General features: G+C 37.2%; 13 protein-coding genes across 13 annotated transcripts; 9 read left to right on the top strand and 4 right to left on the bottom strand.

Annotated features, from left to right (window-relative positions):
• Window positions 1-652: 652 nt before the first annotated feature.
• Window positions 653-1661, top strand: FDP41_000647 (uncharacterized protein; the record flags this gene model as incomplete). Its single annotated transcript, XM_044710108.1, has 3 exons — window positions 653-855; window positions 914-1235; window positions 1290-1661. The coding sequence occupies 3 exons, from the start codon at window positions 653-655 to the stop codon at window positions 1659-1661; spliced, it is 897 nt and encodes a 298-aa protein (XP_044569461.1).
• A 504-nt stretch (window positions 1662-2165) lies between these two features.
• On the top strand, window positions 2166-3233 carry FDP41_000646 (uncharacterized protein; the record flags this gene model as incomplete). Its single annotated transcript, XM_044710097.1, has 1 exon — window positions 2166-3233. The coding sequence occupies one exon, from the start codon at window positions 2166-2168 to the stop codon at window positions 3231-3233; it is 1068 nt and encodes a 355-aa protein (XP_044569460.1).
• A 2178-nt stretch (window positions 3234-5411) lies between these two features.
• On the top strand, window positions 5412-7376 carry FDP41_000645 (uncharacterized protein; the record flags this gene model as incomplete). The annotated part of the gene is made up of 1 exon (XM_044710086.1): window positions 5412-7376. One exon carries the CDS (start codon window positions 5412-5414, stop codon window positions 7374-7376), a length of 1965 nt encoding a protein of 654 aa, XP_044569459.1.
• Window positions 7377-7570: 194 nt separating this feature from the next.
• FDP41_000644 (uncharacterized protein) lies at window positions 7571-8718 on the top strand (the record flags this gene model as incomplete). The annotated part of the gene is made up of 6 exons (XM_044710075.1): window positions 7571-7619; window positions 7768-7830; window positions 7968-8036; window positions 8115-8127; window positions 8189-8281; window positions 8439-8718. The coding sequence occupies 6 exons, from the start codon at window positions 7571-7573 to the stop codon at window positions 8716-8718; spliced, it is 567 nt and encodes a 188-aa protein (XP_044569458.1).
• Window positions 8719-8772: 54 nt separating this feature from the next.
• Window positions 8773-11634, bottom strand: FDP41_000643 (uncharacterized protein; the record flags this gene model as incomplete). The annotated part of the gene is made up of 2 exons (XM_044710064.1): window positions 8773-11076; window positions 11131-11634. 2 exons carry the CDS (start codon window positions 11632-11634, stop codon window positions 8773-8775), a joined length of 2808 nt encoding a protein of 935 aa, XP_044569457.1.
• Window positions 11635-11947: 313 nt separating this feature from the next.
• FDP41_000642 (uncharacterized protein) lies at window positions 11948-12466 on the top strand (the record flags this gene model as incomplete). The annotated part of the gene is made up of 1 exon (XM_044710053.1): window positions 11948-12466. The coding sequence occupies one exon, from the start codon at window positions 11948-11950 to the stop codon at window positions 12464-12466; it is 519 nt and encodes a 172-aa protein (XP_044569456.1).
• A 75-nt stretch (window positions 12467-12541) lies between these two features.
• Window positions 12542-13729, bottom strand: FDP41_000641 (uncharacterized protein; the record flags this gene model as incomplete). The annotated part of the gene is made up of 1 exon (XM_044710042.1): window positions 12542-13729. One exon carries the CDS (start codon window positions 13727-13729, stop codon window positions 12542-12544), a length of 1188 nt encoding a protein of 395 aa, XP_044569455.1.
• Window positions 13730-14075: 346 nt separating this feature from the next.
• FDP41_000640 (uncharacterized protein) lies at window positions 14076-15987 on the bottom strand (the record flags this gene model as incomplete). The annotated part of the gene is made up of 3 exons (XM_044710031.1): window positions 14076-15018; window positions 15087-15310; window positions 15592-15987. The coding sequence occupies 3 exons, from the start codon at window positions 15985-15987 to the stop codon at window positions 14076-14078; spliced, it is 1563 nt and encodes a 520-aa protein (XP_044569454.1).
• Window positions 15988-16478: 491 nt separating this feature from the next.
• On the top strand, window positions 16479-16991 carry FDP41_000639 (uncharacterized protein; the record flags this gene model as incomplete). The annotated part of the gene is made up of 1 exon (XM_044710019.1): window positions 16479-16991. The coding sequence occupies one exon, from the start codon at window positions 16479-16481 to the stop codon at window positions 16989-16991; it is 513 nt and encodes a 170-aa protein (XP_044569453.1).
• Window positions 16992-17117: 126 nt separating this feature from the next.
• FDP41_000638 (uncharacterized protein) lies at window positions 17118-18443 on the bottom strand (the record flags this gene model as incomplete). The annotated part of the gene is made up of 1 exon (XM_044710008.1): window positions 17118-18443. One exon carries the CDS (start codon window positions 18441-18443, stop codon window positions 17118-17120), a length of 1326 nt encoding a protein of 441 aa, XP_044569452.1.
• Window positions 18444-18695: 252 nt separating this feature from the next.
• On the top strand, window positions 18696-20182 carry FDP41_000637 (uncharacterized protein; the record flags this gene model as incomplete). The annotated part of the gene is made up of 3 exons (XM_044709997.1): window positions 18696-18711; window positions 18765-19935; window positions 20089-20182. 3 exons carry the CDS (start codon window positions 18696-18698, stop codon window positions 20180-20182), a joined length of 1281 nt encoding a protein of 426 aa, XP_044569451.1.
• Window positions 20183-21603: 1421 nt separating this feature from the next.
• Window positions 21604-22353, top strand: FDP41_000636 (uncharacterized protein; the record flags this gene model as incomplete). Its single annotated transcript, XM_044709986.1, has 1 exon — window positions 21604-22353. The coding sequence occupies one exon, from the start codon at window positions 21604-21606 to the stop codon at window positions 22351-22353; it is 750 nt and encodes a 249-aa protein (XP_044569450.1).
• Window positions 22354-22492: 139 nt separating this feature from the next.
• On the top strand, window positions 22493-25389 carry FDP41_000635 (uncharacterized protein; the record flags this gene model as incomplete). The annotated part of the gene is made up of 3 exons (XM_044709975.1): window positions 22493-23709; window positions 23926-24299; window positions 24431-25389. 3 exons carry the CDS (start codon window positions 22493-22495, stop codon window positions 25387-25389), a joined length of 2550 nt encoding a protein of 849 aa, XP_044569449.1.
• Between the last annotated feature and the right edge of the window lie 64 nt (window positions 25390-25453).

The raw sequence follows: 25453 nt of genomic DNA, 5'->3' as shown, positions 1-25453 counted from the left end.
GTAAATTTTTTGATGGGTGAGAGTGTCACCTGTTGTTGTTGTTGCAGGTCAGTTCGAAATAGCAATTAAGGTTTTTAAGAGATTGAATACGACTTGTAGATTTTCAAAGGATCACAAGAGTGACAATTTATTTAGCATGTGCCTAAACAAGTAGTAATGAAACATGTGTAGTGCTGGCAGTGGTGTTTCATAATCAACCAATGATGGGAGAGAATCATCATCATCATAATTATCATCTCTATATTCTTCATTCTCGGAATCCGTGTAATCATCGAATTCAATTACATCCACTAGTGTTGGTGGTGAATCGTCTTGACTTTCGTGCCCACTGAAATCATTCTCGTTGTTATTCTGGTGGTTGAAATTTCTCATTCGACGATAGGTTTTTTTTTAATTATTTGAAAAGTTAAAATTGTTCACAAAGAACTTTTTTGCTTTCAAAAAATTTTGTTTGTACCCAGCACTGTTTTGTGGAATAGAGTATTACTCATCGTGATGTTCAAGTCCAATTACTGGAAAAGAAAATGTTCGCAATACGCTCTTGTTTGAAAAAATTCAGTTGACCTGAATTTTTTCTTCATAACAATACTAACGACGATACGAACTATAAAAAAATAAAGCAAGAAGCCTTACTTGTTCACCTTATTTACGAATGAAAAGTATACAAGTAAATTCAAAACAATGTTCTCGTGAGGAAGAAAAAGGATTGATGATCATCCTTAGAACTCGTTCTGAACAAAAGAGAATAGAGCAAGACAGAGTCTCCTCGTCAGACGATCCAGTTGACTATCTTCAGAATGCCGACCAATCAAAGCCTATGAACGAAAAAACATATCGCCTTCCAACAATCATGAGGTAGGATTTTCGTTTAGTGGAGATATGTGCCTAATACCAATCTCAAATGACCCCTTAGCTTATTGAGTCAAATGATTGTTCAGAACTATGATATTCAATCATACGATGATGAAACAATTGTTTGTAAGGACATGATGGATCTTTCTGAAAGAATTCCTTCCGAGACTCATTCGTGTGTAGAGTTGAGTTTTGAGTTGGATAATTTCCAAAGCGAGGAAACAGATCCTTGGACTGATGGAAGCTATTTAGCTGGCATTAATGTTGTGGTAGGCCATGAAGTCCGACAATTCAAAACCTCGATGAAACACAATAAGCGCTTGGATAAATTCCTACTGCCTCACAAGAACCAACAAACCTTAGATTCCTTCCTTCATGGTGCGGTAAGTACAACATGTAGTCATGGATCGTTCTTTCTAGAGCTTGATCAACACTAGAAACGAAAATTACAAGAAGAGAGTCAAATGCATTCATCCTCTCCAACGAATATGAAAAGTCAGGAGAAGAAGCAAAAACTAAATCACATCTCTCCAGACTCGTCGTTCACAATAGAATCAGCAGAGCCAACACCTCCCCAAAGGCAAAAAACAAAACCTTCATTACCTAGCAGGAAGCAGCAACACCCTTATTTGAAGCGGGTGAGAGAAGCCTTGAAAAATGTAAGAAACTTGAAATCCAACACTACCTCCAACGTCTTGAAGTCTCCTCACATCCCCAATGACTGTGATGAAGAAAATTTTACGTTTCTGAAACTCGATGCAGATCTTGTGAGTAGAATGTTCGGATACAACTGCTCCACGAATCATTAAAAATGCAACCTTATCTTCAATCTGAAAGGCATCAACAGCAGTTTCTTAAAATCAAACCTCATCTCTACAACTCATTCGTGATTAACCAAGGCACGGGGCGTTGTCCCGTACTTGCTGATATTTTGATGGTTTGCTTTTCTTCGGCTAAACCTGAAATTCGACAACATGTTTGTCAAGTTCATAAGGAAAGATTACATGAATGTATCGAGTATGAAATGGAAACAGAGTAGGTAGAAAATTAAAAACAAAATTCAAATGATGATCCAAAATTAAAAGATTTGAGAAATTGATTGATGGTCCGTGCAAAAATCAATATAAACGTCTGGAAGATAATTCCGAAAATTCAACACAATTAAATAGTGCTTACAGCACACTGATAGACTGCATGAGAGCTGAAATTGGCAAACATCGCACTGTTGTCAAGAAATAACAATGATCTGGTTTTTTAGAACGATGAGGCAACAATAAGAGAGAGACATTCGATGTTCAAACCAGAACCAAAAAATGTCATCGTCAGCTGACGAGGCCAATCATCACAACAACAAAAATTCTAATTTGGATAAATCTTGTGAAGCAAGTGTCAATAATCACGAATCCACAAAATTAAACAACACTGAAAAAGAAATACTGAATGAATTGAACGAACATTCTTTATCACACCGAAAACAAACTGACCAAGAAGAAGTCACCGATTTTCATCCTTTGACTTCCAATTTTAAACCAGTTGATGACTGTCCAATTACTACACTGGATGGTTATGATTTTTACGAAGTGGATTTAGGAAAAGCAATAACTGTTGAAGATCACAACAGGATGGAAAATATTGTACAGGCAGTCAAACATGATAATGAACAACACAAAATCTTGGAAAAGAATGAAAATTCCTTGAAAGTTCAATCTTTTTCTGCCATTGTTGATCATCCATTGAAACCTATGGATAAAGAGTTGAGTGTTGATGATAGAAATGTTTTCGACATGCCTCAACCAAAAACTTCCCAAAACCAGAAAGAAAACAAATCACACAAAAGCTCTCAATCTGCTTCCGTATTTGTTTCATCATTTAAAGCATCACCTCGATATACTATTGATCTAGACATGGAGCCCAGAGAAAGATGGAAACACATTGTACATGATTTCATGAGACCATTGAAACTTCTTTCGCAATATCTAAACTCCATCTTGTCAGAGGAGGGCGATAACACGTTCGTTCCAAGCATGACTGATATCATTAGCCAAATTCATACACCATATTTTCTTGAGGAAGAAATGTGGGGAATTGCTGACGTTACTAAAAGTATTGGACTGAGATACGACTTGATATTCCAATTCAATGTGTCCTACAAACATTTTTGTGTGGAGAGCTCAGTTGCTATTGAAGAAAATGGATATGAAGGAATTTTTCAATTGAGACACATGAATTTTGAAGAAAAGCTTGCAAATATTTTGAGACATTTAGTTATTGATGTTGATTTTATCAGACATGGAAGGCCATTATTTCAAACAACCACCATACTTCCGCTCGTTGGTGTTTCTAATGGACTCCGTATTAGCTCAAAAAAAGCAAAGTGGTAATCTCAATGACTCACAATATTATGATTATGGCTCATATTCTCTCTCACTTATTCAACGAATTACTAATGAAGGATTAATTGGTGACATCGCAAGCTGGTTTTCCACTATCATGTCATTTTGGCCAGTAGATTTTCTTGTGAGACATGTCATTCAAGAGTTTGAGAATTTTAAAGAGGCTTTCAACGAACTCAAAACTAGCTACACCACAACTCCCTTTTACCTGCTCATGTGCTCATCAGAGAATAGCGTGTTACTCACACGTGGTAGAAGCACACAAGAAAAAACTCTTTTACTACACCAAAGCACTGCTTTTTCAAATGAGATTATTGAACTCGAAGAACAAGCTCAACGCAGATTCATTGTTCAATGTGAAACAGACTGGTTTTGTGAGGATGAACAATTAATTGCTAATGATGTTCGCAAAAAGCAACTCGTTGATTTTCTCTACAAAAATTCACCTAAACGAATACATGAATCATCACATGAGACGCAGATACCGAAAAATCTTCATTTAGTTGAATATTCTCTAAGGTGTCTCTGCAAACCTCGTATTCTAACTCCAGGCACTCTCTATCAGCAAGTCATTAATTCAAAAGATGGGCCACTCTTTTTCTCTCGAAAATATTGTGGTGCACATTTGCAGCCCGGATCCGTTCACCACATCAAGAAATGAACCCTTCCGTATTTGTCGTCCTGCCTTAATAAAAAAGACGAAATACGCAACCAAAAAAACGGTGGTTTACTGTAAACACAGCAACAGCAACAACATCAAAATTACGTAACTGTTCATAGCCTCTCTCTTCGCGAATCATTACCATCCGTTTGTTTGCACTGTTGTGAGTCTCAATAACAAAGGTGGTTAATATTATAATTAATATTATCATTCATTTCCGTTCCAACCATTCATTGTGTTCAGAACATATGAATCAATATTGCCATGGGATCCATTCTTTGCGTTTCGGTTCAAGTTCATAGCGAATATTCTGTTTCGCCGAGACATCATCCCAAAGCAAAGTATAAGGCAACGATGAAGGATGTTTGCGTTTTCAAGTACCCCAATGGGCAGAGAGAAATTGAGTCCTTCTTCTCCAAACCGAATCATGTTGTCTTATACGAAGACATGGCCTCAGGAAAATCGATTCAGATCAATGTCAGACATGCTCGATCTCATCGCATACTGGTGGGATCCAACATGTCCTCATCCTGTAGTTCAAACAAACATTGAGAATGTTTAGTAAAATTCAAATACCAACTCTAGAGTGGAATGATCATTTCATTATTATTATTTGTGTTTCACAAGAACTATAACCAATGCTTAATTCGAACACATCAAATACACATCTTTGAAAAGGTTATGGACTATTGCGAGCTCTTTATTGGAACTAAGAAGCTTGATGAATTCTCTCATATACTTGTTCACACATCAGGGGGAAAGAGAAGATTTAGGTCAATTAGAATTACTGACCCATGCAACCACTATTCTGAATCAGGAGATCATTCAACATGCGAACAACCCTTGCACCAAGAATATATTTCATTCCATGAGTGGAGCTATTGCAGACACCTTGGCAGGTAAGCGCAATGAGGATCCAATGTCACATACTTCATTTTAAAATTTTGCCTCTTCTACCAATTCTCAAGATTGTATCCGTAATGTGGATGTTTCTGTACTTGCATCAGACGGTTCAGGTTGAGGTGGATCACTTTAACCTAGGATCAATCAATAAGCCAAATGAGAGAGTGCTCAGTTATGAATGTAAACATGTGATGCGTATTCACAGGATGGAATTAAGATTTATACTCCCAAATCGAATTCTCCTTTCATGTTGCATGTATTCAACAAGTTGAAGAAACAGATGAAGAACAACAACCACCCCTAACAGATTGTTTCTATCCAACGCATCGATTTTGAAGTGAAGAGATACTGAGTTTGAAACAAAGCAGTACCACTCATTGGATGATGTTTTTGAGACATCCTCGTGTCGACCATCACCAGAGATCGTATGGGAATAACGAAATGAGTATTGTAAAATCATCATCCAATAAAAATATTTCAAAAATAATCGTCCAATCATCAGACGAGACTTTGCTTGCCAATTAAATTCTAACCAATCAACTGATCATTCTTTTGATTCTTTGAAGTCATAATCTGTATTGGTTAATGCCATAATCATCATCATGGACGACACTTGGAATTTTGAACAACACGGCCAAGCAGCTGCCGATGATGACGACGACAACGAGTTTCAGGACGACGGAACAACACACCCCAACAATCATGATCATGACAATCATCACCACCACGAACAAACACAACATCGTCATCACGAGGAATCAGTGGTTTCAAATTCACGTGAATATTCGCAACCCATCTACAATGATGATTTTGGTGACTCACAATCCGAAGATGATGAAGCACATGAAATGATTCAACGCCTCGTGAGAAGTCAGAATGAAGATCAACAATCTGAAGATTCTGATGACTACCCGACGACCTTCCACTCGGAGCATGATCAAGAGGTACCTGTTGATCACACTCATGAGGAAACTGCTCATTCGTTGATGGATACTACTGCTCATCACTCCATGACCAGCAATAACAACAACAATCTTCTCTCGACCTCTCTGTCCCTCCATCCCACCGTCACCACCACCACCACCACAACAACAAGCTCATCTTCCTCTAGTGGAGGCAACGACCCTTCACATGCTTCCTCGCAAATGCTCACTTCCAATAATTCCAATAGTTCTGTCCTTGTTATCCCTCCACCAACAACAGATTCCATGAAAAGTCCAACAACCAATCCAACCACTTCTGCCAGCACCACTTCGACCATTTTGTCACCTTCCTTAAGCAATTCACATGTTCCACCAAAACCATCGTCAATACCCTCAAGAAGCTCAGCAGCAATGATCACCAGAGGGACTGAATTCTTAATGATGGAAGATCAACACAATCAAGTGTTTCAGTTAGGTATGGCAAACTCAGGAAGCACATTTCTTCCACCTCCACTTGGTGTTCCTGTTGGTCATTTAGCTGCAAGTAATTCTTCCAATTTACAGATGAATTCACCACCACTGCCACTAGGTGGGAAAACATCAGCCCAATTACAGACTTCACAAGTTTTTTCACACACCACCCAACAAAACTCAGAAGTTTCTTCTCTCACTCCAATACAGCCATCCACTTCACAAACACCAGTTCCAGCATCACCCAAAAAAGTTAGAATTGTTCAATCAAAGGATGAAAAAAGGTCAACACGTTCCAACAATGAAGCAAGCGAAGATAACTCCAATCTGGAAGTACTTTCTACAGCAGCTACATCCACAACTGTATTTTCACCTGCTTACATGCACCAAAATCTTATGCATTCTTTTTATATGGGAGATCCTATGATGTATCCAGATATGCAACATTGGATGTATCCATATGGATACGCTCCTCCACCTCAGCCAAGTTTTTGGAATTACGGATTTCACTCATATCCACATGGTCCAATGCATCATCCAAATGGGGAACATCACCATCTGATGGGCGGCGAAGAACAAGAAATGTTATCCAGTCACCATGAGATAAATCAAGAATCTGATGTAGCTCAACAACAACATTTAGTTCAACAAACGCAACAATTTTCTGCAGACGTTTCTAATGCAGGTGAGGGAACCATTTATGTCAACCCTAAACAATATCATCGAATTTTAAAACGAAGAATTGCACGAGCCAAGCTAGAACATCAAATGAAGAATGCTGGGCAGAAAGAAAAGGCATCTTACAAGTACAATTCCAGACATGAATGGGCAAAAAAGAGAGCAAGAGGACCTGGAGGTCGATTTTTGTCCAAGAAAGAGAAGGAAAAACTGGAACAAGCCGAGAGTGAAAAGGGTGATGCCTCAACCGCTGAAACTCTTCCAAATATTGAAAACACTTTTGATTCTTCCTTAAAGACATCTCGTTCAACCAAGAAAAAGAGAGAAACAGCTCCTTTGAGTTCTTCAGTGGTACCTCCGCCCATGTTGACAACACCAAATATGTTAAATCTCCCTTTGGTTGGCCCTCCTCAACATATCGCGTATCCCAAAAACTTCCCAACAATGATGGAAGATTTCAATATGACCACTTCCTCCTCTTCTCATCACCAGTAATTTATTAATATTCAACATCTCAATAACACCTCTCTTTTCACAGTGTGTGAAATGGTTGTGTCAATCAGTGATGAATTTTAATGATGTTGTCTGAGACTCATACGTATTGAACGAATCGTCAAAGGACATCCGTTACTGTTTTGAACTCTTTTGATCCAAACTGTGCTGGAAGTCACTTGTCAACATTAAAAAAAATGAGCAGCAAGGAGATGAAAATTGTGGTCGTGGGTGATGGTGCCGTGGGTGAGTATCAGCAACAACAACATGACATCAACTCCGTAACATCAATTTCTAACCTTCTTTTGAATTCATTCATCTACAACTTCATGATTATTGTTTATAAACAATTTCACTCCAACAACTTTTGATGATCAATACAATCACACAACAGGAAAGACATGTTTGTTGTGGGTCTATGCCAACAACTCATTCCCCGAAACCTATGTACCAACTGGTAAGTTTTCAAGAGAAAGGATGTTCCTAAAACAACAACTTTTATGGTGGTGATGATGACTAAAATTGATGGAATTAACATTTTTATGCCATAATTTTATCCGAATCAATTCCATCATTAAAACATTCTTCATGTAGTGTTTGACAATTATAAAACAACGGTTAGTTTGGATGGAAGAACAGTGAAATTGGAACTTTGGGATACTGGTACGTCAACAGATGATGGTTTGAATTTAACTAACGTCGTGGTGATGTTTGTTCATTGATGTTGTGACAATATTCTAGCTGGTCAGGAAGAGTAAGTTGTTGTACAAACTAAAAACTATGGTTGTACCAATTCGACGGTCTGTCATCCTCAGATACGATCGCTTGCGTCCACTTTCATATCCAGGAACTCAAGTTTTCCTCATTTGTTTCTCAACTGTCGATGAAACTAGTTATGCAAACATTAGGTGAGTTTCTACCGTGAATAACAATTTGTAATGATGGAATTGACGTCATGTGAAATGTCACACCAACAAACATTTTACAATTATTCTTCTCTCTTCATCTATCTAATATGACATCATCAATTTTATTCCAAACAACTTTGAAACAAATTTATATCAGAACTAAATGGTATCCCGAAGTGAGTCACCACTCAGATAACGTTCCTATTATCCTTGTAGGAACAAAAGTGGATTTACGTGAAATGGGAGACAAATCACAAGGAAGTGACAGCATCTCTGCACAACTTGGAGAGAAATTGAGAGCCGAAATTAAGGCTGTTAAATATGTGGAGTGTTCTGCAAAGACACAACAAGGAGTGAAGATGGTGTTTGATGAGGCCATCAGAGCTGTTCTTTTCCCAAGAAATTCAGGAACAAAGAAAAATTGTGAGATATTGTAACTTGTAAATAATTACAATATTGTATTTAAATACAACCTTCTAATTGGAAACAAACTATTGCTTAATATCCATTTGTGAAAACATATCAATTTCATCCCATGCTGAATTATCCACTGGTGCTTCTGACTCTGAGAGAATCTTGGAAAGGTTTGATTCTTTGGACTCGGGTTCTTCGTGCTGCTGTTGTTGTAGTGGAGGAGAAGAGGCACTTGAAGAAGAGGTCACTGCTGGTGTGGTCTTTGTTTTTGTTTTGTTATTGGCACTTGTCCCTTGTCTCTTGGAAGTAGCACTCTTTCTTGTTAAGGTTTTAGGGGGTGGCAGCTGTGGTTGTTCTTTAGGTGTGAAATCTTTAAACAAATCCTCAGAGTCCTCCTCCAAATTTTGCAGAGATGTTTCTTCTTCCAAGTGATCTGAATCAAATCGAAGAACATTCTTTTTTCTGGCGTTGGAGGATTCAGTAGTGGAATGTGTGGGTGAGCTCTGTACAATCTTGGTAGTGTGACTTGTTTCCACAGTTACATTTGTGGTCTCATCGTTGTCAGACCAACTATTCCAGTCTTCCTCTTCTTTTGAAGTATCATGTTGAGAATTGTGATTTTTCAGTGATGTCGACTCTTGTTTTACATTGTTGTTGCTGCTCAGCGCACGATCTTGAGTGGTTGATGGAAGTTTCATGATACCTACTCCTCTTGAGGGTAGAGGTGTTGTTGTTGCCTTAAATGATTCTACGCTGTGAACGTTATGAGAAGGTGATTCTATTTGTTTTGGAGAGGATATAGATTCTGAGGTTGACAAAGAAGGAGAAGAGTTCATCTCTGTGCTTCGTAGGAGAATTTCTGAATCTTTGGAGTCATTTGGAAATTGTATCACGTGTTTTGGAGATTGTCCTGAGAATATTTCTTGCCTGACAAGTTCTTTTTGTGAAGTGGCAGGAAAAAGTGGAGTGACATTTGAAATTCCATCGTTAGGTGAGGTGATCATTCCAAGATGACATTTAGAAAGATCGGTTTCTCCTAACGTTTCAATAGCAACACGGAGAACTTGGGCAGCTTTTGATCTCACTTGTTCCTTCTCATGCAGAGTGAGTGGCAGAACTGGTCGCATAATATAAGTCATTAATTCTCTTGGATCAAATCGTGACATGTGAATCAGAATGACATTGAGAGCATGAACTTTGAGTTCAAAAATTTCCTTATCAAACAAATTAGCATGTAGAGCCGTCAAAATAATACCCTTGTGGACACCAGGTAAATTCCATTGTTCAACTAGACAAAGCAATGCATGAGATCGTAGAGCAATCACGGACTCGATGTTGCTAGCATCCATTGTTGTGGCTTGTTTTGGAATGGAGTTTTGAACCGCATAGTGGTGCAGTGCAGGTAAAAATTGATTGTTAATCATTTCCAAGCCTACTGAAGAATTGTCATGACTCACTAAATATTTGGAAAATGAAACGCAAGCATTCATTGTGAACATGACGAGCTCGTTATTACTGTCTTTCATTCCGCGCATTATTTCAGGAATAATTTCAGAAATAGCTATTGGAAGAGAAATTTGATTCTGATAATATTCCAGAGTTTGTAGAATTCTCATTCTGAGGCTGTAATTTTTGCTTAAATAACATTTTCTGATAAATGTTATAATATGATCCTCGTAATCTTTTCCAGAAAGAACTCCTTCCACTCCTCTCTTACTAGACTCTTTAGGAGAAAATAAATGTGCAAGAAAAGTACCAGACGCGGGTTCTGTAACAAATGGCAAAGTTAACATTCTTGGAAGTATTCTATTCTTAAAAACTGGAAGTGAAAGCTTGGAAACTTGAGACTTTAAATCCTTAAAGAATGCTTCCTTTTCTGACGCTTTCTTCAACCTCATATCATCAAAAAAGAGCATTATTGAGCAGAGTGGATCTTGTTCAAAGATCTTCAGTTTCAAGAAGCTGGAAAATGTAGCTCTGGATTGCGGCTCACTTTCCAATGCTTTACTCATCCAATACTTGATAGCAGGTAATTTCAAAAAGTGTTGATACGTGAGATCATTGGAAATATTGTTCTTTTTACAGCTTTCCTCAATTTCAGCAAATATCTTTGATGCAAGTTTTTCGAATGCGTAAACATCTCTACAAGTTGGGGTGTATTTTTGAAACTTCTTCATTCCTTCTTCAGGAGTAATAGTTTCAGAGTATCTCATTTCCTTTGTTTTTTCAAATATTTCTTTGTCCAAATTATTGAATTCGAGAGCAAATTGAAAATCTCCAAGCATCCACCTTATTTGCTTATCTTTTGTCACATATATAGAATCAAGATGTAAGTTGTTAAATGTAATTTGGCATTGCTCGTTTAAGAAATTGAGAGCACTCTATGAAATGCATGGAAAATAAATGTCTTCAAATTGCACAATTATGACACTTACTGCAATTTGATATAACCCTAAAAGTATTTCAGACATTTCAAGATTTGGTAAAATAGATCGAAGGGGAACCACAGGCTCTGTAGCAATATAGAAATGAGTAGGACCGATCTCTAGATCGTCTACATACTTCATGATGGAAGGGTGTCTCAATGTTTTAATAAATTTCATTCCTCTTCTAGCACATTCAATAATTGTTTTAGCAGGTTCCTCTTCGAATGGAGACAAGTTCTTTGGCTTATTCGTGATCTGAGAGGAGCTTGAAGCATCTCCTTCTGGTGATGAGCTTGAAGAAGTATTTTGTTGTTGTCGGAACTGTTTTGGTAAATCTCTAGCCTGCTTTTCCGTTAAGTTAAATTCAAAAACAGAGACGTTCCGTTGATCGGCTTGAACACTCTTTTGAACAACTCCATCATATAAATTCCAAAATTTAAATCGTTTATCCGTGTCCACAAGAGGAACTGGTTGAAGAGAGGCAAACTTTTGTGAAACGTTGGAATTTCCCATGGTCCGAGAATGATTTGATTCTTTAATGAATTTAATAATTGATGATTATTAGCATCCGAGAATTTGTTGTAAAAATCTGCTTCTTTTAAATCAGCAGGTGAATTATTTTTTTTAATTTTTTTTTAATAATTAAAATTGGAAAAAGGTATTAGAGTCAATCTTCGAATTGGTTTAGCGCCTTATTTAATCTCTAGTAATGGGTTTGTGTCCAAGACCTAGAGGTCCAGGTTCAACAGATTTGAAAAGGAGGAAAGCAAGCTTCTTGTTGTGGTACGATCAAGGGTTACAACATGATTTGATGAAAACTCAAAAAATGTCATCAAATCCTTCTTCTCTTTGGCAAATCCTGTTCAGGAGAGCCAATCCAGGAACACTTCATCATCACCCAACAATTTGTTTTTATCGAAAACTGAAACAAAAATGTGAGAATTGGATCCATCATAATATATGGAACCGAGTGCTGAATTTATCATCAATTTATAAAACTCAAGTGATGTTCGGAAATGTTGAATCAATGGAGAATGGAAAGTATGAAACACAAGTGATGAGAGAACGATTGTTGTTTTATCAAAAACAAAAAAGAATGTTGCTAAAGAAGGCAAAAGAGCAGCATAAACAGGAAATACTGATGGATGAGCTTGCAAGAATTAATTTTGAAATTTTCAATGAGATTGATATGAAGCAGATTCGGAGGAAAACCTTGGGAGATCGTGTGGAGTTTTGGAAATTGTTTTTCAAGTATTTATTTGCAAAGAAACAACCACCACTATTGTTGCACGCAGAGATATCAGAATATGATAAATACAAGCAAGAAAAATCAGAAGAAAAGTAACACTAATCTCATTATTAAGCAGTGTTTTTGCATAATATGTGACTCAGATGCATCCCTTAAAAGATGGCCACCATGTTATCGTTGGAAATCATGCATTGACGTATTCAACACAATATCAGATAAAAGCGTGCTTCGCAGGGCTCTGAATATATAGTCAGGTAAATCAAGCTTTGGCTTGTAAAGTGAGTTACTGAAAGAGAGAACGGAATAAAATTGGCCATGAAGAACTTTGTGGAGTGTTAATTGCTCTTTTGCCATTAATTGATTGAGCTGGGAGTGAGGCTGAAATGAAGATTGCTTAATGATGTCACTTCCAATTCCCTGTTGGTTCATACTATTATTGCCCATGGATTGTATTTCATTCTGTTTTCGGTCATATGCAAAAAAGCACAAATAAGAAGGAAATATTTCTAATGAACTTTTGTCAAAATTTGAAATATTGTTTTGGAACCAAGATGTATAATAATTAGTGACTTTTCCTGATGAAATTGATTTGGCTTTAAAGCAATATGCTGAATAAATGTCAAAGAAAATCAATTGTTCTTTTGAATTGTTCCATCCTGTTTGCCAGCTGCAAGTTGAAACATCAAATACATAAATTCGACCTGTGTTAGATGTGAATGCAAAAGAATTGGGGTCGTTCAGTGCAATTTCATAGATCTCTGAACATCCAAACTGCTTGAAAGCATCAAATTCGAAGGCATTAGTTGGTGTATGAAACATTATAAATCTGTTGTCAATAGTGATGAGGATTGAGTTTTCATATGATGCAATGAATGTGAATTTCTTTTGTCCGGTTTTTAGAGCTAACCCCTTAAGAGGTGTAAATACGTTCGATTGTGTTTTTTTGAGGAGAGGCGACTCAACAACGCCAGAAGCCATTAAAATAGTTCTATTGTTGAAGAGCAGTAATGAATGAGAATTTCCACATGAAAAATCATCCACATCAAACGTGCTCACAATTATTGATTCCTCTCGATCTGTTTTTTTGTTTGATTTTTTAGTTTCTTTTTTTCCTTCCATTCTTTCCATCTTTCTTCTTTCTTTTCGCCTTTCTTTCTTATTTGTTATTTCATAAACACTATTTGATTGTTTAAACATGTTGTTACTATTATTGTCCTTAATAAATGAAGCAATGTTGAATTGACATGGTCTCCATTTTTGAATAATATTTAAACATGATGTGCTGCAAGAGCAAGCTCCCTCATTATTTCTCCCAATGGCATATAACTTTCCAAGTCGTGCTGAAAATAGAATGATCATCCAATGCACTAATTAAATTAATAATTGTATTACCTACTTTTTATCATCATGTGATTTTTCCCACACTTCAAATCAAATATTTCTTCATGAAAACAAATCTCAGAAAAAATAGAAGGTGATGAACAAACACCTAATTGACTGTTTTTTCCACAAATCTTGTAAAATAATTTTTAATTGATTTTTTTGCGTCCACAGAAAATTGGCTAGACGAATACGTACGAAATATCGGAGTGGAGTATTGTTCTTGTTTTGCATTTTTTTAAAAAGTCGATCCCGCTTGAGGTCAATCAAACTTTCAATAAAATTAAATTGTTTTAAAAAGTTTAGAAGATTTATTGTTATAATGTTATTGCTTGTCATTTTGAAGAGAAAGTGGTGATGACAACTGAATGGGTGTTGTCACAAGGTTATTCACATTAGATAAAGGAGTCCTAGGCTTGGAGATGGTGTTGTCGTCGTGTGAGTCTTCATGTTCGTTAGTGATGACTGGTTTCGGTGAAGAATGTTGAGATGATGCATGTGAAGAGTTGGACAGGTTGGGCGATGATGTCAACGAAGGAGTTGGACCAAGTATTGGTGTCTCTTGCAATCTAGTATTGGTGAAAGATGTAGAGCTTGGCTGGAAGTTGTTGTGTTGTGATTGAGGTGGATAGAGTTGCTGTTGTTGCTGAACATTCATATGAGCAATTTGGTTTGCTAACTCCATTTGAATTATCTTCTTTTGATTGATTTCCATTTTGCAGAGCTTATGTTCTGTCAAAGTAAGTCGATCCTCCATCACTTTCACTGTTTGTGTAATAATATCCAGTTGCCTTAAAATATGTTCTAAAGTATTAGCAAGTGAGGGCGGAATATTGTCAGTTTGAATTGGTGGCGGAAAGTAAACACTCTGGAAATTTGAGGCACTTGGTATTTGAGGTTGTTGTCTGTGGGCAATCTGAGGTGGTTGTTGAAGAGGAACGGACGAACTTGCAGAGTTAAATGTTTGCAATTTTGAGAAAGTGGCTCCTGGTGGTTGAGGATTGCCTGTTGTTGAACTTGATGGTTTGCTGCTTGATATTGGAACAGACCGTTGTTGTGCAGGAGCCGAGCTTGGTCTTTCTGAATGACCAGTAGTTCCCATAAACAATCGTTCTGCCATCTGATCTTCTTCAATTCCTGCGTAGGTATTTACATTGGAAAATGGTGGAGACAGGTTATTTTCGAACAGGTAATTTGGTAGAGATTTGTCAAAATTAGTTTTCCAAACCATACACAAATTATCTGCACCTCCACTTGCGAAATAATCACTGATTTTAACAACATGAACAACACGCTAATTTAGAACACATGACAATGCAGAAAGACGAAAACATACCCTAGAGGAGAAAATGTGACAGCAGTTGTTGGGCTGACATGTCCACTTATTGTATAAAACAACCTTCCTTCGCGAGTGTCCCATATTTTCATGGTTTGATCTGTGCTACAACTGATAATGTAATCACCGCTTGGATGGTAGCTCACTTGGTTAACTGTGTCTTCATGACCCGTAAAATGTTGCAAAAGCTTTTTCGCCAAACGAACATCCCACACTTTCACAGTCTTGTCAACGCTGCAAGAAACCAAACAGTTTCCATCTGGTGAGAAATGCACGTCATTAACATTGTCAGCATGTTCAACCAATGACATGATACATTTGTTCGATTTAATGTCCCACAATCGAACAGTTTTATCATCACTTCCACTCACTATTAAGCGTTCGTCAGGAGAGAAGTCTGTGGCTCTTACCCAATTGGAGTGACCAGAGAATACTTGGATGAATTGTTGGTTAGCAATTGACCATAACTACCCAAATTATATCATGAGTCTTGTGTGATACCTACCTTGATAGTTTTATCATCAGATGACGACAGGAGCCGCTTTCCGTCCATTGAGAAGTGTACACTTCGAACGGTATTTGTGTGGCCCCTAATGACAGTGGATTTGCCTTCAATAGTTGGTTGCCAAAGTCTAATTGTTTTATCTCTTCCTCCTGTAGCCACCAACTTTCCAGTGAGTGGGGAAAATTCAACGCACATAACGCCACCCTTTTCATGTTGCTGATATTTGTATGATCTCAGATTTGGTTTGAAATTCCAGATATACAATGTTGAATCCATGGCTACCGATGCCATTCTCTTCATACTGGGACAGAAGCTAAGTCCCGTGATCGTTCCATGATGACCACGATAAGTCCTTTCCAACGTTGGATCATCGGAAGAAAGGTTGTTTGCGAGCATTTTTTTGTGGGAGGACAACAAAATTGTACCAAATGATGGCGGGAAAAAAGGCGGGCAAGCGGTTCAGAAGTTTAGAACCAATCCAATGGAAGGCAGCAATACAATTCATTTGTGGTTGATCTAAAATATCACAGACCTCTTTTCACATGGTATTCAAGGTGAGTTTCCTTTATCAATTTTTGATCACACGTCGCGAACTTTTTGAGACTTGTGCCCAAAAAACTGTAGAGGTATGTACAATGTCTTTGTTGAATTTACAAAATCGAGTTCCCATATCACAGAACTTTTCATTCAAGTTTCTCTATGACAACATCATAAATGGAGATGGTCTGATTATTTATTCATGATTAATATATTCATAAACCCAAATTTCACTTAGCCTTGAAAAGAATTGCGTCCATTTTTGTTGCATTCCACTTTCCAATAAAAAGCACCTTGAAGATCCTTTCGATGAGGATTCCCATCAAAAAAAATCGTCTGCAACAACAAGAATGAAATTCATAGTTCTTGCATTATTGTTGGCCTTGTCTTTAGCAGTCTTTATGATTTGCTCTGCCGAAGTGACCCAAGCTGAAAGTTCTGCACTCTCCACTTATCTTCCAAGAAAGGGAAGAAAACACCGTCGTTCTCGCAAATTCAAAAAGTTTGATACTTATGGACGTAAATTCAAAGGAAAGAAGAGCAGAAAATATTGGAAGAAATTTGGTAAGAGATTCAAGAAAAGATCCCACAGAAAGAATAGAGTTCAAAAGAAATATTGGAAGAAATATGGCGGAAAGAGATTCAAGAGAAGATTCCACAAGAGAAAGGGTTGGATTAAGAAGAGAGGAAAGAAGTTCTATGGTCGTCGTTATCGTAAGGGTTGGCCAAAGAAGAAAAGAAACTCCTTCAAGAAGAGAAGAAATTTCCTTAAAAAGAGAAGACATAACAAGAGAAAGAGATGGAACAAGAAGCGCAGACACCATAAGAGAAGAAGTTTTGATGTTTACGGAAAGATTTATTAGACCTTCAACATTTTGCAATTTTGAAACAATACGTTTGTGAGTCTTTGCAAGTGCCTTTGCCAATAAACTGTTTTTTGGCAACACGATCGAGTCAGAGGTTCATCTACAATTCAAAACCAAGTTTAATTAGTTCGAAATTTCACTACTGCTTGGCTTTACTTCGTCCTCTTCTCCTGTATACAAATCGTACAGCTCTGCAATCTCCTTAATGTAGTTTCCTCCTGGAGTTTCCAATATCAGTGGGATATTTCTAAATTTTGGATTGTTGACAATGTATTTAAACACCTCTAAACCAAGATGACCTTGTCCAATATCTTCGTGTCGATCCTTCTTGGAATTGAGATTTTCCTTGCTATCATTGAGATGCATTCCCTTCAAATATTTGAATCCAATAATCTGATCAAACTCGTCAAACACTTTTTTACATCCCTCTTGTGTTCGTAAATCATAGCCAGCAGCAAACATGTGACACGTGTCTAAACAAATGCCAACTCTATTCTTATCTTCCACATGGTCAATAATCATTTTCAATTGCTCAAATTTATGACCAATGGTATTTCCACTTCCAGCAACACATTCTAACACGGATATTACATTATCAACTTGTGAGTTTGCCCAATTAATACATTCTGCAATTTGTTTGCATCCATTTTCCACTGTCGTTTCTCCTACGGTAGATCCAGGATGAAAATTATACCTCTTCAGACCCAATCTTTCGCACTTCTTGTATTCTGTGAGAAATAGAGTTTTTGATTTCGCTAACTTTTCCTTGTCAGGATTTGCTAAATTGATCAAATAGCTTGCATGTGGCAATAAATAATCCCTGTCATAATTCAAAGCTTTACAATTTTCAATGAATTTAGAAACTTGTTTGTCCGTGTAATCCTTCTGAGCATATGTCTTTTGATTTCCTAAAAACAATGCAAATGCTCCGCAACATCCATTCTCTGCAGCTGCCAATGGAGCATGCTCAATTCCAAGCGAGCCAAACGCCACATGACATCCAATTAATAATCGTGGTTTGCCAGTGACAAATCTTTCCCAAAGCTTATTCATCTTTTCTTTGTCTTTTTCTGTGGGTTGTGTTTTCTTCTTGTCGGTCTTTTTTGATTTCTTTTTGTTCTTTTCTTCGGAATCGCTATTGCTACTTGATTCTTCGTCTGAGCTGTTTTTCTTTTTCTTTTTTCTATTGTTTGTGGTTTGTTTCTTCTTGTTAGATGAAGAAGACAAAGAAGATGAATTTGTATTTTTCTTTTGAGTGGAGTTTTGTTTCTTGTTGGAAGAAGAAGATGCACGACGAGGTTTGAATTCAATTTCGTCCTCGCTCTCGGAATCATCTAATACCTCTTCAATCAAATCAAAATCGTCATCCTCACTGCTACTACTACTACTTGATTCAATAGCAGCTTTTTGTCTCTTCTTTGATGTATCGGAGGACGTGCGTGGAGGCATGAGGTGTAAATGTCCTATTTTTATGAAACGAACAATTCTTAAAGAGAGACTGAGGACAAGCAATCTAACAGAACTCCATACTTGAAGAGATGAAAAGGAGTGAAGACGAAATCATTTGGACATCATGCAACCGTTTCCTTCAACAAATGATTTTGTCAGAACAAAAGACAACAACGTTTCGCCAAAATATTGGAAATTTATCGTTCTCCTCCATTTCCATTTCCGGATCTTTTGAAAATCAACTACAAAAAAATGTCGGCTTGCAGAGGTAGGTGAAGAGCTCTCTCTTGTTGCTCATCATATCTTCGAATCATCTTCCAGCGGGTTGTGGATTTTTCGGAAATGAAGCCAACAAGGGTTATTGTTCCAAATGTTATCGGACTCATGCTTCGGAGAATGATAATGCTGCATTCGAACAATGGCTTCAACAACATACCAAAGCCGTCAACAAGATTGTCGAAGAAAATATCAAAAGAAAATTGGAATGGCAACAGGCTGAACCCAACGATAATAATAGCAAGAAACGAAAACAAATGGAGGGTGAACCCAAGTGGCCACCATTGACCACCAATGCGAGAGCCATTTTGGAAAATCAAGATGTCTTTTCAAACATTGCCCGATTTTTAACACCCGCTGAAATCACTCCTTTCATGCTTTCGTGCAAATCCTTTCACAAAGTTGCAAATGGTGAGAATGTGTGGCGTAGTATGTTTGAAATGAAATATGGAAAAACAGAACTCGATACAGCACTCATCATCAATCAATCCAATAATCAAGCAAGTGCAAATGATGAATGGAAATATCGTGTGAAAGTCATTAACAAATTTAAGGAAAGCTCAGATTTGGATTGGAATGAATTTGAAAAGGCTCCATTCATCTTACAAGCCATCCTCCACAAACCTGTCTCTGTATTTGCCAAGCTTGGACAGGTCTCCTCACCCTTCAAATTTCCACCAGAGATTGATGTGAATAATGTGAAACAAGTCATTGAACATGTGTGGGCACCTGTTGTGAGCCATTTACCAACTCTTGTGGAATTCTTGTTAAATTGTGTTCAAGCCTTATATGTGGTTCGTGAACAATGTGATGAAGACAATGACAATACTCCGGAATGGTATTTGCTTTATATTTACAAGACTAGTGAAGACAATCAAGTGGGTTTACATAGTGGAGGAGTACCTCTACCATATGAAAAGGCCCTTAAAGTGGAACAAGAAGGTTGGGGAATGATTCCCAAGTCATTGGCTCTCTTCTATTCAGTGCATGATGGTTACACTAAATTTGGAAGAAGACTTGATGCATGGGAAGATGGTGTTGTGTCTTCAAACACTCTTCGTTCGCTTGCTTGTGAAATATTCAATGAAGATGACAACGATGATGATGAAGGTAAAACTCAATTATTGCGTTTTCATCATGATGGAGGAGGAAATGGACAAACATTTTATAGAACTGTTCGATCGGATGGAATTCTCGAAGAGGATCCTCTCACAGGGTAGGTTCATTAATTTCAATAATATTCAAACTCACACAAGTCTGACTTGTCTATCGTGGTCATTGTGGACGACACATCAATGGATGATTCTTTATTGTTGTCCTTATGTTGAACACAACAACTCGAATGAAATACATTGAAAATTGCCAAAAGTGATTACGATCATGAATGTCCCGAGTATGAAGCAACTATTTCATTTTGGGAGTTTTTGGATGAAATGCTCACAGAAGAGAATGACTGTTGGTGATTTTGCAATAACCATCCAGTCGAATAAAAGGACCTTTTTAAGATTTATGGGTCTTAATTGACATGAAAATAAAGATGTTGTTTCAAATACGAGTTGTGCTTTATTACAAGTGTAAACACATATTCCTAAGGAAGAGAAAGAAGTATGATTGTTTTCTCTTTCATTTACTGATACAATATAAGGATGATGTACACCCAGGCCAACTCCATAGCTATCTCCTGTTGTTGAACAGACATTCGATCATTAAACTCTATTTCAACCAACACGTGCCAAATCTATTTACAACTTCGACACAGTGGTTGTTGATGCATCGTCATGATTAATGATTTGTGGAGCAGTGATGATAATGATCGCACTCTTCTTGGATTTTCTTTTTCAATTTACATTTAAGAAATAATGAAGGATTCATCACAGCACATCTCTTGTCTTGGTCCATATCGATGGATAACACATCGGAGAGAGGAATATGTTGATGATGATTCAATAGAGAATGAGCAGGCGACATTTGTTGTTGTGTAGTAGTGGCAATGAGAGGTAGAACACAATTTGTTGTGTATACACAGCAAGTGTTGTTGTTGTTGTTTTGTTTGAATGAATTGGAGGTCATGCAATATTTAAGGGACACACGCAAAGATGACTCTTTCGAAAATTTCAGTTATCACCAACAAGCAGGTTTGGTTTGTCTTTTTTAAAAGTATTCGGTTATAAATAGAATTGAAATTGAACGTTTGTTGCCCATTTAGTGCTCACTTGAATTCGAAATTTTCGGTTATGACACGTTGTTGCTGACTGGAGTTTTTTTATGGAGCGAACGTTGGGACTCGATCCTCATGAGAAGGTTCAAGCCCCTTCAAATTGCAGAACCTCAAATAATTCTCCTTACTGTCGTGAAGTGCTGGTTATCGTTGAAGATGCTTCAAAGATGATGACGTTTTAAGGAGATATTATGTCTTTAAAACAAGAATAGCTTTTCCAAGTTCATTGATGGATTTTTTTAAGATATTTCAATCCTTTTCATCCTTGTATTTATACAATAGGAAAGGACTAAATGTTGACTTTTAACAAGCGAGATATCATTTCCAACAATGCACCTTTGTTAAAACAACAAAAGATTCACAACAAATGATAAAATAAAAATCAAAGGGGAGCAATGGGAATCGAACCCATGGCCTCCTGCACCCAAAGCAGGAATCATACCACTAGACCATGCTCCCTATCGATATTTTATTTCAATTAATTATATTCATCTGTTGTTGATATGCTATTCGAAAATCGAAATGGCTTCTCTTTTTCCATTATAATTTAGTTCATTGGAACTGCAAAATCATGAGATTAATGTTTTGTTGAAATTTTATTGAGGAGCGTTATTTGGAGAATTGCCACCAATCCAGCAAGTGCTGGAAAAAAATTTCAATAAAAAAATGCTTCACAACAACATGATGGATCCATCCCATGATGGCTCCGACCCACACAACACGTCAGGACACAATCTAGGCCAACAGGCTCCAGAAAAGGAACCACTCACAGTGATACCACTAAATATTCGTCAAGTAATAAGCTGTCCAGCTGTTTCACTCACAAAATTTTCTCTAAACATTCCGAACGCTCCCAAACAAAAGATCCTTGACCAGATTACGGTTGTCGGACAAGTTATTAAATTCCACAAGACTGCTCAAAATCGTATGGATTTGTTCATTGATGATGGCACTGGCAGAATTTGTGTACGATGTTACTTGGATTTTAAGAAATTTGAAATTGAGCCAAATATGTTTGTACGAGTTTTCGGAAGTATTGCTTGTGATGATAAAACTGGAACTAGGTATATTTTGGGAGCTAACATGTCTTATGTAAGCGACTTCAATGAATTTACAACACACTTGTTAGATTGTATTGTTGCCCATCTTCATTATCAATTTGGGCCTCTTTCAAAACAAGGAACAAGAGAAGCTCACAATCATACGAGCATTCAACAGCCAGAAGACATTATTCCCATCGTGTATGACCTCATTGTGCAGCATGGGGACATTTCTTTTGAAGATTTATTGCAAGCATCTGGAGTTGGCTATGAAAACCTCGTTTCAGCTCTCGAAAAATTGTTTGGAGCTTCACATGTTGAGGCTGTTCCTGGCACGCATGACAGATATAGACCCGTCCAACAACCCTATCAATAGCTGGCTGACATCATGTCGTGACGTAAATAAGATTCTTGGCACAAATTGTAAATAAATAGATCGGTTGTTGAAATTGTTCTTTCCAAGTTCACAGAATGCTGTTGGATCAGATGATGAGCCGATCGAACACGCTGAAAAAATGTTTAGTCTTCGCCATCTACTTTCACCGTTGAGAGGATCCGATGAAGCAACAACAACCTCGGAGGTGCACCAACAGCAACACACTTCGACGAGTCACGAAAACAAACCTCATTCAAATAATGAGTTATTGATCCAACGGCAACAACAACATCCACACAATTCATCTCATCATCACCATCCCCATTCGACATTATCACCTTCCTCACCATCACCACCACAAACATCAACACCTAACACCACCGATGAATCATCATCAAGCAGAAGACATTCGAGAAGAAGAAGTCTATTAGAATTCATTGGTGTGAAAACCTCGGATGAGTCCTCATCGAAACATTCCGAAGAGGTTGAAAAACCCATCATCATTCCATATAACAGCATTGGAGTAGAGTTCACAATTGGCAAAGTGTCACTACGAAGTGATTTGAGTTTTACTCAATATTTTAGTGCCTCCATCTTTGATACCATGTTGACCATTAGTGTCAAACCTAAAGAAGAGGATGAGCTTTTAGAAGATGATCTTTCTAAATTACCATCGGTTCAATCTTCCAGAATTCGAAAAACCCCTCTTAGTGATGGGTTTATATTCGATTGGAATGGAGAAAAGGTGTTATTAATTATTCCACTTTCAGAAAATGAGTTTAATCAAGTACAAAACATTTTTAAATCAAATTTAGGAAGCAATTCGAATCTCAACTCGTTGGAACATGCTGCAATGGATTCAAAAAAGATTCTCCCTCATGTTGTCATTCAATTAGATAATATTTCTAGAGCTTCTGAATTTGTGCATAACTATTTGGTGAAATGTAATCCACATGTCTCGTTTTTAGGTGATTGTAAATATGATCTCAACAGATTATTAGATTTTCGCTCAAAATCAGTGAATTCAATAGAGCTCAATCTGAAGCGTGGAAAGGACAAAACTGGAGTTATTTCTCTTTCAATGCGATTGATCTTACCTCCAGAGAGGAATGAAAATAACTTGAGAAGATCGAGTAGTGCTTCACTTTCTGATCATGACTCGAAAAATTCATTTGAAACCATTTCATTTGATGATTCGTTTATCCTGTCACAAGGAACCACTAAATCACACACTTCTGAGGTCGTTTATGACAGTAATTTTGATTATAAGAAAACAGGTACTGATAATTATTATGAGGATACACACTATGAGCTGCTTGAGTGTGTAGGTTCTGGAGCATTTGGAAGAGTTTATAGGTAAGTCCATTTGGAAATTGTTTTTCTCTTTCCATTGTTCTAATTCGCGTTCATTCATTTGTGATGACAAAAATTGTTAATGCATGAACAATGATTACTCTCTTTGCATGTGTTTGATTATTTCATTATATACACTTAAAACATTTATACATACCATTATTATCATTCCACTTTATTCGATACAAATAACATGACACTTTTACAATATTGCAACAGAGCACGAAGAAAGTCAAACAATACAATTGTTGCTATTAAGAAAATTGCTTGTGGTAATATTAACAATGCAAATGATGCACTCGTTGAATTTTGGCCTGTTCGTAACATCAATCATCCTTATCTTGTTCGAATTGAGGATATTTATTTTGCAAAACAAGCAGAAGATTACACTTCATTATTTGATTTGTGTCTTGTGATGGAATATCTAGATTGTGGAGATTTAGAACATTTCATATTGGAACACAAGCAACAACATCAATCCATACAACAAGCTCATTTACTTTCTCTGTTTATTCAAATGGCATCTGGGTTGAATCATCTTCACAATAATGGACTTTTGCATCGTGACATAAAGCCCAAGAATATTCTTTTAGGTAAGGAACGCTGATTGTTATTAGCTGATTCGTGCTTTGAGAAGAGCAATAATCCTATATACACGTATTATTTCGTACTTTCGTTATGAATGGAATGATTACAATGCGATCTTTTAATGTCTTTTAAATAGAGAATAAGGGTAAGAAATGCAAAATTGGAGACTATGGACTTGTGTATAATTTAAGATCCTTTTCTAATTTCAATGAAACACTTTCTTCGTGTGGCACAAAAAAGTATCAATCTCCTGAGTGTCACATTGGAGCTAAGGACATTTGTGAGTCTCCTCCACAGAGTGCTAAAAGTCTTCAACCACAATCTAACCAACCATCTGCATCCCCTCAAACCTCTCACTCACTGTTTATGAATTATATTTATGCATCTGATATATGGTCACTTGGAATTGTCTTTCTAGAAACCATATCATGTGATCTTTTAGAAATTTCTCCTTTCATTTCAGTCATGAAAAATCCAAGCAATTTCTATGAAGACATTCGAACGAAATGTCAACACTACCATATTGGTTTTTCAGAGCTTATCATTTCAATGCTGAGTCAAAACCCAAGAGATCGACCAGACTCAGAAACAGTACTAAATCAGCTGATTTCCATTAAGAAAGAACTCTATGGGCATGAAAAGACAGTGAAAATTCATCCAGTCATTGAAATTCATAGACAGTTATTATCTGTTGGTAAATCATTTAAGGGTCTTCTAGAACCTATTCTTCCAATTCATGACGACGACGAAGAAGAAGAAGAACGTCATCATCACAAACATTCAACAAACAAGAAGGAGTCGAAACAATCAGCAACTCCAGAACCCAAATCTCATCAAAAATCATTCTCATTACTTTCCACAACCACAGGTGGATCCGTCAGCTTTAGAGGTCTCTTTTCCGGACTCCACAATAAGAACGATGACGACAACAATGACGACTTGCCTCCGAAAATTGTCTCCGAGCAACAACAACAACAACAACCATCAGGGAAATCGGAAGCCCAGACCATACCCCACCAACATTCTCCCCCATCTCAACCAAGCAAACAAGATCCTAAAATTGTAGAGAGCGTGTTTAATTTTGGGCTTTGGTGAATCATGTCGTCGTAACATCTAGCTCTCAAAGATTGTGGTGTTTGGAAGGGTTTGTATGTATTTC

Source organism: Naegleria fowleri (assembly GCF_008403515.1).
Source record: "Naegleria fowleri strain ATCC 30894 chromosome Unknown tig2, whole genome shotgun sequence".
Classification (NCBI taxonomy): domain Eukaryota; phylum Heterolobosea; class Eutetramitea; order Acrasida; family Naegleriidae; genus Naegleria; species Naegleria fowleri.
Note: the sequence above shows the minus strand (reverse complement) of the source record. Positions and strands in the feature narration are given on the sequence as shown.